An 11,133-nucleotide genomic window follows, 5' to 3' on the forward strand; every position below is an offset into this window, starting at 1 on the left:
CCGCTGATTTGATGAGTTGATTTTAGTGTGTGTATGCTGTGGTGGAATACAGTGTCTGATGATCCTGGCAGGTTTGGGTTAACCGGCGTTAACTCGGTCACCGCTCCGGTTCAGTGCGAACGGGGTGTGACATGGATACTTTAGGTTAGCAAAAAAAAAATAAGTAGCCTCATATGACAATTTATTTGACTGTGGCATCACAGTCCACATTGGATTACCTGGTACTTATCCTTGTATGCTTTCACAGCAGCCGAATGAGCAAGAAGCTGGTGGTGGGCTACCAAGTAGGGCTCAGTCGCAGAATTCCCACTAGTACAGTTTCCCATCCATTTAGAACATCGTACAGGAGCATTGATACCCAAGTTGTATCCCCAATTGCTGAAAGTCGATGGCTCATCCAGAGTGATCCAGTGCTTCACTCATCACCAAACTCTTTGAAACAAAGCTCCGTATAGTCTTGGAAGTCATCACTGTGTATTAAATTAAAATGGTTAATTTGCATTCATTTTATCATCTAATTTATAATTCTGATGGAACTGGTCGAGAGATATTGCACAGTTGAGAATAAAAGGATAGGTTGTTTTTGGCTACTTACATAATGTGAGGACTTAAGAAACCACCATTATCGTCTTCTAGAGCTTGAGGAAGATCATATTAAAATAGAGTTATGAAGGGCTGGATTCCTGCATAAATATGTGGAAACGATATCAAACAATCTGAAAACATGCTGCAAGGTCTAAGGATTCTCCTCCTTGGTTTGTGTTAAATGATTTGATCTGGAACTCAAGAAAAACCTCGTTATAGGTTCTCTTAATGTTTTCTGTTTTTAGGAGTCTTCCTCATCCGTTGATGGCAATGTCAAAGGTGGATAGATTGATTCTTTGTGTTTGAGTATATATATTATAACCTCTGTGAATTTTCACTCATTCTAATATACATCTTCACAGATCTTGAGCAAAAGAAAAGGAGATATTTGAGTAATTAATGACCTTTGGATAGAATCTCGTCGATGAGGTTGTTGTAATATTGAATGCCTTCCTTGTTTATTCCTCGACCTAATTTTTCATCTGAAAAAAAATGAATTAAGTAACCGAATTATTAGAACCAATTTGATATCTCATGTATGTACTTGGGATGGCTGTTTTATTTCAAAAATAAAAACAATCAGGTTAATCTTATTCAGTCTCCAGCTGTTGATTCCCTTAGAACTTGTCATATTGTTTCTTCTTGAGGCTTTCATAGTCGACTTCTCGAAGTTGTCTTGATAATCTAATAGCCTTTGTTGTAATTTGCTATATTTTACTTTCCACTTTTTACCTCTTGGGTGCGTTTCATTCTTCTTCTTCTTTTCTTTTCTTTTCTTTTCTTTTCTTTTCTTTCTTTCCTTTTCTTTCTTTTTTTTTTTTTTTTTTTTTTTTTTAAAGCCCTAATTTATCCTATTCTCTATGAGGAGGGAGGGAAAGTGTGAACTAAGAGACTTAAACCCAAGAACTCCAGTTAGGAAGAGCTTTAATACTCCACATTCTACCGAGTGCACTGGGAACTTGTTCACCTTGGGTTAGGGGTGTCAACCGATTGGGCCCAGTCGGACCTAGCTGGGCATCGCAGGCCTCTTGGCTTGCACCATGAACTACCTATTTAAGGAATTAGTCAAACTAATTATGTCAGGTTTCGGGCTTTAACCGGGCTTGTACTAATTGGGCCTTAAACAGACTAATGCACTATTAAAGCCTTAAAAATGCCTTAAATGAGCTTTAATTGTTTTAGATTTTAGAAAATTTAGTATTTTAAATCATCAACAATTTTACACTTAATTATATTCAATATTAATAAAAATATCAATATATGACTTATTCTACGAAAACAAAATTCCAAATATACCATATAAACGGTCGGACTTGTCAACATGTCAGGCCATTCGGGCACCCATTGAGTGTACACTGTGCACCGTGAACTATCTAGATATTTATTAATTGGTCTGGTCCAAGTCAGATCATAAATGCGTCGGCCGTCAAATCAGGCCTGGAATTGACAACCCTTGCCTTGGGTGTAATTTTTCCTTCCTTTTTAATTTAATAAAGCCCATTCACCCATAAAAACTTGACCAGATGACTTCTAAAGTCTAAACTACTGTAAACTCGATTTCTTTTTTTTTCTTTTGCCATTTTCATTATTTATTCACACATAAAATAACAAAGTATAAAATTCTTCGTTTCTTCCACAACAATTAAATAAAACAAAAATTATATGTTCTTACGAGGTAAAACCCTGAACCATGAGTTGGAAAATCTATATGCGTCCAACCCAATATCCTTCATTATTGCCACGTCTTCCTGTTAAATAACAAATATATTATCCACTTATAAATCTTAATGGTAACTAAATTAACAACAACAATAACAATTTTTTTTTACTAGCAGGATGAATAGATAGGCCTAGACGTCTGCAACACATCAGATCTGCCCAAGTGTTTACCTCTCCCTTCGTTCTAGGATCATTTCTTCTAATATCTTCCATCACAAAGAGAGATAAGTATTTGGCCATCCGCTCGACACCCTCATAAATTCTGGAATTTCTTTCCCTCCAAAGATGATCAATAACGATGTCAAAACTCATGCACCAAGCCTCCTTACAGCTTGCAGTTTTAGTCTTTCTTTTCCACCACTGAGCGAGCTCCAACAACAAGCCTTGAGGGCACCAAGTGACATTAAAGCAAGCACATAAAGAACGCCATATTTCCCTAGAGAAAAAGCATGTCAAAAATACATGATGAATCGTTTCTTCATCCGCCATACATAGGGCACATCTAGACGCAAGGGGCACTGCCTTCTTCTTGACTAAGTCATCTGTAGGGAGCTTTCCATGGATCACCCTCCACGCCAGAGACGAGACCCTAGGTTGCTGCTTTTTACACCAGATTAAAGATGCCCAGGGGGCTGTTGGCTTCTTTCTCTAATTTCCTCCCATGCTGATCTCATATTAAAATTCCCATCATAAGAAAGGCTCGAGACACACTGATCCTCGAAGATATAAGTTGGGATTTTAATCTGCAAGACAGCATTAAAAATATTTTTCAAGAAATTAGAATTCACCATTGGGATCCTCCATTTGTGATTTATAATGAACCTGTCCACTTTCCCATCAAATAAAGAAAAATCTACGCCATCCACACCCTCTTTCAGCACAGCAGATCCCACCCAAATATCCTTCCAAAAATTTATGTATCGGCCATCACCTACCACCCATCTTTCTTTTGAGGAAATAAAATTCCACATCTTCCTAACACCAGGCCATATGGAAGACTTTCTATATCTCTTCTTGGGCTGCCCCTGCTTGTTAAGAAATCTAGCTCTTAAGAATCTACTAGCTAGAGAATTTTCATGCATAATTCTCCATGTTGTCTTACAGAGCAGAGATTTATTAACGTCTCTTGCAAATCCGGTTTACTTCGGTTTGATAAAGAATTCAGTCCGATTGGGTTCAATTTATATCATGTATAAATACATAATTATGGAGAAAATATTTTTTATGTTTTCGGGTTGGTATTGGTTTCTAATCAGCTTTATACGGATTTAGATTTGGTTTTGATCTGGTTTTCACGTTCGGTGTGATTTCCGTTGATTCTTGTGTGATCTGCTTCTCAACCAGTTCCATAGTACTTCAATCTGAAACCAAACCAATAAAGAATCAGTTTAATTAGATTGAATCTTTGATCAATTCACACCAATATTTTCGGTTGAGGTTTGGGTACGAACCTCCAACCCCCCCCCCCAAAAAAAATCATATGAACTAATTATAGAACATTGGGTAGAGCATATATATATATATATATATATATTTATCCAAAATAATAATATTTCAAAGAAGAAACTCAGTTGGAAAGGTGGAAAATACTGTTGCCAATTTGTCAAAGAGATAACAAAAAAGTGAAAATGGTTTATAGGAGAATGTGGGGGGTCTAGGGTTGTACCTAAATACATGGGGGGCGAAATGACTGCCCCACCTCCGATAAAAGGCAATGCTTGCCTCATTGATGCTCCTACTTACGTTCCCATTGGCATATGCGCTAGTGCAGGGTCACACTTCCAGAGAAAAAACTCTTCTCAAAAAAAAAATAATAAATAAATAATATTATTTTTTTTTATTTATTTATTTTTTAATAATGATCAATTGCAATGTTCAATAGCTAGATAAGGATGACATTTTTTTTTTTTTGGGGTAAAAGATAAGGATGATATCGAAGCATAGTTATAAGAACAGACTTACTCATATGTTCTATGATGTAATTTTGCATGTGCTATGTGGCAGAATTTTTGTGACTGTTTTGGTGTTCAATGGCCAGTTTTCACTGGGATGGAGGATTTCATTTCATGGTGGAAATCAAAAGTGAAGATGGTCCCATTTCAGAGAGTTTGGAATAAAGGCTTTATGCTGATTCCATATAGTATCTGGATGGAGAGGAATGCAAGAAGACATGATGGAGAATCAAAGCCAACGGAGTGTTGTTTTGCCATGATCAATCGCGAAATAGCTTCTCAAACCTTGGTCCACACAGGTTCGTCACTTTCAATCTCCGCTCTGTTGAGTGCTAGGAGAATGGGATTTTCAATAATTCAATGCAAGCCGAAGGACTTCTTCGAAATCTTCTAGTGTCGGCCCCCGAGACGGTGGTGGAAGCTAAACACAGATGGCTGTTTTCTTGAAAATCCAGGAAAATCTGTAGCAGGGGGTGTATTTCAAAATGAAAGGGCGAAAGTCATGGCTAATTATAGAGAGTCCCTTGGAATTCATACAAATTTTGAGGTGGAGTTCTTAGTTGTTATCTCTAAGGATAGAGGATGCTGAAGATATGGGAGTGAAAAGTTGTGGATAGAATGTGACTCTGCCGTTGTGGCAGCATTGGTTCTCAAAAATAAAATTCCTTGGATTGGTTCATCAAAGGTGGATTCTCTGTAAGAGGTACTTGGAGCGTGTGGAGTGGAAAATCACTCACTACTATCGTTAAGCAAATTCAATAGTAATTTTCTATCAAAGTCAGCAGCTCGATTTGAGGTCTCAGATCCAGTGAACGCCTAGCCTACTTTGGTCAAGGTGGATCTAGACATTGATGCCTCGGGTCGCCCTAGGTATAGGATGACTTAGTTCTTTTTTTTTATTATTATTATTATTAATATTATTATTTTTTATGTGGGGGTGTGGATTTTTGAAGTCATTTTCTGCTAATGGCAATGCCGAAGGTGGATAGGTGCTTCTCCTCTTTCATCCTATTGTCTGAGTGGAGTTTTGACATAACTCCTTTCAGTTATTTGCAATATTTTTTCATTCTTTTCTCTTTTTTAATACAAATGATCTTTAGAGAAAAAATTACTCATTGAAATTAAATTATATTTTTGGATATGAATGTGCTAATATACATACATGAACCCTAGCTATACCAATCTTTGGAGGAACTTTTTAAACCAAATTGCAGAATGCTTTGGGTATCTCTTGAGTCCATTTTTGTAATCCACATAATTAATGCCAAAACGAACTGTGTATCCTTCTCCCCACTCGAAGTTGTCCAGAAGTGACCATGCAAAGTATCCCCTCACATCCACACCCTCTCTGTAGAAATATATTGTAGCTATTCATTACCAAATACCAAATATAACTAATAACAAAAAACATAAATCTTAAGAGGATATTATAAAAGAGACAATATTATGTAGAGAAATTCTCACTCAATAGCTTTACGGATGAATATAAGATGGCGACGATGGTACTCTACTCTCATGTTGTCCATCAAAGCTTCCTCCAACGGTAATGTACCGTTATTCACTTCTGACATCCCTAAACACAAATCATACTAAACAATTCAGTCCCAAAGATAGCAAGTTTAAGGCATGCATGCCCCATTTTCAGATCCTTTCTGAACTATAGTTGAAAACTGTCTTTCAAATCAACTTGTCCTCTTCAAAACTTGGTGATTGGACAAGCCAAACCTAGTCAAGGTGAACTTTTTTTTTTTTTAATATATTCTTTCTTCTCCTTCTCCAAGTGAGGAGGAGCTGAGGCTATGATTGCTTCATATGTAGGGCTTTAGGAATCAATGAATTGGTTCAGGAGTCACCTAATTTAGATCAGAATCAGTGATCATGGATCCCCATTTTAACAAGTCGATACAGCCAATTCCTAGAAAAGGAAAAAGCACCAGATTGTTGGAATATTTCTCATATATGCTGATTCTAGGGTTTTTATAGACCTATTTAAGCCGATTCATATCAGAATCAGAATGAAATCAGCAGCACTGAATTCTTTTATCACCCATCATATGTTTTAAAACCCTGCTCAAGTGTGAGAAGAAAAAAAAAATGTCTAATATTGAAAAATCAGAATCAGCAATCATCGATCCCCATTTTAACAAGTCGATACAGTCAATTCCTAGAAAGAAAAAAAAGCACCAGATTGTTGGAATATTTCTCATATATGTTGATTCTAGGGTTTCTATAGACCTATTTAAGCCGATTCATATCAGAATCAGATTGAAATCATCAGCACTTAATGCTTTTATCACCGATTATATGTTTTAAAACCCTGCTCATGTGTGAGAAGAAAAAAAATATGTCTAATATTGAAAACAACAAGTAAAAATTCTAAGGTTTTGTTCAGTAGTAGATCGAACTTATGATCTATGAATAATGTAAAGCTCAATAAAAAAAAAAGAACCATGGCGTGTGAGTTTCACATAACTAATTAGGAAAAAACACCGAGTCCATGAAAACTCTAACTTACTCGAACAAGCTAGGCCTAGCCATTTTTTAAACGTGAACTAGTTTTCATGACTATAACCAGATTTCTTGTTTTTATTTAAACTCGACTTGGGTGATTCACCAGAGTCAAACCGATTTCTTTTTTTCTTTTTTTTTGTGGAGGTGGTGTAAGGGGTTTTCCAACTATTAGAATCATAATTTGACGGTTATAAGAAGAGTCATTATTTGCCTTACCATTCTCAGTAATATAGATTAATGGATTGTTGAATCTCTTCTTGGTAAGAAGCAGAAGCTCCCAGATTCCTTGTGGATACATGTAGAGCCAATCCGAACCAGACTGCTTAAATTTAATCATTCATTAACATACGTTAATAGGTGATTAATTAATAAGTAGAAATCATATGAAGGGATGGTTTATAGCTAGAAAATCCTTCTTACCTTTGGGCCAATAGGTACACCATTCCGCACCCCTGTCATGAAATAACAAGACATCTATAAATAGTTATGAATTCAAGCTTATATTGACAAACCAGATTAGGGTTTTATTTCAACTTACCCATGAAATTAGTGTGAAAATCTGTGAAATAGCTCTGGTTGACACTGTTACTATAGAGAGAATTAGCTGCATAGTTAGCAGTATAGTAATTTAGTCCCAGGAAATCAAATGATCCTTTAACCATCGCAGATTGCTCTTTCGCAAACTCCGGTAAGCGGTTTCCGAGCAGAGATCTCATGCTTTTTGGATAGCGACCATAGGTTAATGGTTGCATGAACCTATTAAAAGAGAAAAGGACTTAATTAGTTTATCAGAAATGTTTTCTTCAGTTCCTTGCTTAGCCATTGATTAGAATTCTATTTGTTCATAGAGCCTAACTATATAGTTTATACTTTATATTACTAAACACTTGAAATAAATAATAAATAGTACTTACCATCCAAACATGAAATCAAGGGCTCGCTGAGCTGCAACATAGTTGGATACTTCTTTGGAGTATGGCACCATCCAATGTGAGACTACTGTTATTCCAATTTTTCCCTTTTGGGAAGCCTGCACTTGAAATGGATGAAAACCATGAGCATGGCCTGGTGAGGTTTTACAGTGTAGAAGGCATGATTTAACCTTGAGACCGGGTTTAATTTACTGTCCAGTCGATCTCCTTAATGGGCTCGGCTTGCACCTAAGCTTGGTATTTTGTAGGTCAGATGGGACTAAAATTTTATGGATAACTAGACCCCAAGCTCCCCATTCACATGCCAAATTCAAACGAACTAAAGTTTCTTAAGTGGCAAAAACAAAGAATTGAAAAGTTGGGGGATCATGCATCGAACTACAATATTACGGGTGCATGGATATACACAAAGAGCATGGCATGAGTTGGGATGGTTAGTGACTAAAAATTTAAGAATGAAATTTTATTTTTACACATGAATAAACTAAGTGTTTTGATTAAGGAAATTCTTTTCTAAGCAGTCGTGGTACAACTTTTTCGCTAAACTTATAGCCCTAACATTTTCAAAGAGATCAAGCTTTTTCAAATCTTCACAAAAACAATGAGTGTCAATTTGTGCTAGCCACCCAAGCCCACCCTGAGTCCAAACGGAGCACAGACTGAGCTTCAGGCTCAAGGCTAGGCCGGACCAAGCTTGGGTTGAGCCTAACCTGACCCTATGTAATATAAAAGATTAATTGGCCACACCACTGGTGTACTATAAGCTAGCATCCTCTGTTTCTCCCCTCCCCTCCCCTCTTTTCCCCTCCATTGAAATGGCTCTTACCGCTCTTGTATGATGCTTTGTCCTACACCCCCATTGGTGTTGCCCGCTAGCGTATCGCACATGCATTGACAGTGTGCCTATACACGGTTAACTCGTCTTCGCAATTTTTGTTTTTTAATCACAAAAATACACCCCTCATTACTTTTTAATATTTTTTTCTCTTTTAAGGAATCAAAACTATCCTAAATACTAAAGCCCAACCCAACCCAATCAACCAAGGCCAAGTAGGGTTAGACTAAGCCCGACAAGATTGGGTCTAGACTGAGACATCACAGCTCGACCTAATGCTGGATTGGGCTGGGCTTGGGCTGAGTTGCTTAGGGTTGGATTAACATTTAAAAAACCCCCAGCCTAGCCAATTGACAATCCTAACAAATTTTTTTTTTTTTTTAAGTGAAAAAACAATGAATCAGTGGATGCAGAAAATTTTTAAATTAAAACAAAAATATGGGAGAAGGAAGAGCCCTTTGTTTTAGTATGTAAACCTCCTAACCTGATACTTGTCCGTGTACACTTTAACAGCAGCTGCATGAGCAAGAAGCTGGTGGTGGGCTACCAAATATGGCTCTGTTGCTGAATTCCCACTGCTATAATTTCCTATCCATTTAGAACACCGGCCTGGTGCATGGATGCCCAAGTTATATCCTCCAATGCTGAAAGACCATGGCTCATTCAAGGTGATCCAGTGCTTCACTCGATCACCAAATTCTCGATAACATAGCTCCGCATAATCTCCAAAATCATCACTGTGTGTTCATTTGGTATCGTCTAGTCCATCAGTATCAGGTTGGGGACTTCAAAACAATTGAATAGGTTCTCTCTGTTACTTACATGATATTAGGACTTAAAAAACCACCACACTCGGCTTCTAGGGCTTGTGGAAGATCCCAATGAAATAGAGTCACGAAGGGCTGTATTCCTACATATGATTTCAAATAATGTTAAAAAGAGAGAGAGAGAGATGTTTATAAGTATACAAGCAACCATTGGATAGGAGCTCGTTGATGAGGTTGTTGTAATATGTGCTGCCTTCCTCGTTCATACCTCCACTCAATTTTCCATCTGAAAGTGAATAATAAATTAAAATATAATTTTTATTAAAATGTATAGTTAAGGTTTTAAGGGTGTATCTTGTTGTCATCATAATGGTGAATTGAGATGTTTTTATTCCTATACAAAAAATAGGAATCAATCTTTCTCGCTTTCGATTTGACCTTCCTAATAGGTGATCGGTGGTACTTTATGATTATTTCATTAGGGTATAATGGGTATTTTACATTTAGGAGGAAAGTTTAGGCATTATGAGAAAAACCTGGCTGATTTAATAGCCATTTCAAACGGTTGGAAACATTAGATAGAATCTTTTTGTTTAGGGAGAGGTGAGTGATATTTTTAGAAAAGTACAGAGTCAGGGTATTATTTCGACATAGTTCATGGGAGGGGAGTGATATTTCTTCAATAAATAAATAGGAATTACAAAGCTATCATTAGACATTACCTTGCATAATCTAGAGGATACAAAATTAAAAGGAAAAAAGTATTAAATAAATCCAAAATGCAAATGTTCCACCTAAGGAATTGTATAGAACGTGATAAGTCGATGTCCCTTATTTAATTAACTCCGTTTTGGTCTAAGCAATTCTTTACATGTGGCATATGGGCTCCTCTAAGTCCTCATGGCTGATCCTGACTTTTCAAGCTTTTCCGAAGAGGAAGAGAAAGGTTATGGTGGGTTAAAGTGTAGAAACTAGTTACCTAATAATCACGTTCAAATCTTCAGTCTACTATTCAAGTTTGTCCCATACTTAATGTTCTTAATACCTTACTTGAAAATCTATGGATAAGAAATTAAAATTCTCCCTAAGGCTCTGATGGTTTTTAAGTAAAATCTTGTAAACTTAAGACAAAATTGATTAAGTAAAATTAATAACAAAAGGATTTTACTTGAAAATTTTCCTTTCAAAATAAAATCTGTGTAAATTATCTTAAAAAATAAATAAATAAATAAAAAACATACAACTTACCCATCCACAGCATCCCTCACCGACCCATAAAAATACAACAAATCATAAAAAATACATATTTTTCCTAATATTGGGACTTCGAAACAAAAATTATCTATACTTAAAATTTCATGAATTGATGAAATGGTTGAGATTAGCTCTTTAGATCCTAAAATTTATAAAAAGGGGGTGATTCTTACAAGGCAATAATCGGGACCAAGAGATGGAGAATCTGTAAGCATCCAATCCCATTTCCTTCATTATCCCCACATCTTCCTGTTTAGAATTGTAAAGTGATAATATTATTCACTAATTAATCTTTGTTAAAAAAAAATCTTATTGTAACCAAAGTGTTGAATTAAGAAATCTTAATCTTACATTTTTGTCTTTTTAAAATATTTCTCTTTTTTTTTTTCTCATTGAGGGTAAATCATGTAATTTAAAATCAAGATTACATTGAATACTATATTGGATAAAAAATAAATAAAAGAAGATTATAACTTCATAGTTCACCTCCATTGTGATAATAAGTTGCATCGTTGTTAAAAAGATAAGGAGAGGTAAATAATGGGAGATTTTTTTTTTTTTTTCATTGATAGGTGGGG

At 36.0% G+C, this 11,133-nt stretch overlaps 1 protein-coding gene and 1 pseudogene across 1 annotated transcript; both read right to left on the bottom strand.

Moving 5' to 3' along the window:
• The window catches only part of LOC122069611, a 5,472-nt pseudogene extending 3,142 nt beyond the window's left edge, over positions 1-2,330 (bottom strand).
• Positions 2,331-5,267: 2,937 nt separating this feature from the next.
• On the bottom strand, positions 5,268-10,828 carry LOC122069613 (beta-glucosidase 12-like; the record flags this gene model as incomplete). The annotated part of the gene is made up of 10 exons (XM_042633669.1): positions 5,268-5,604; positions 5,721-5,829; positions 6,984-7,086; positions 7,188-7,219; positions 7,306-7,523; positions 7,682-7,797; positions 9,019-9,271; positions 9,357-9,444; positions 9,510-9,587; positions 10,729-10,828. Coding segments are annotated over 10 exons (1,272 nt in total), but the record flags the coding sequence as incomplete, so codon positions are not given.
• Between the last annotated feature and the right edge of the window lie 305 nt (positions 10,829-11,133).

This window comes from Macadamia integrifolia, unplaced genomic scaffold (genome assembly GCF_013358625.1).
Source record: "Macadamia integrifolia cultivar HAES 741 unplaced genomic scaffold, SCU_Mint_v3 scaffold664, whole genome shotgun sequence".
Taxonomy (NCBI): Eukaryota; Viridiplantae; Streptophyta; class Magnoliopsida; order Proteales; family Proteaceae; genus Macadamia; species Macadamia integrifolia.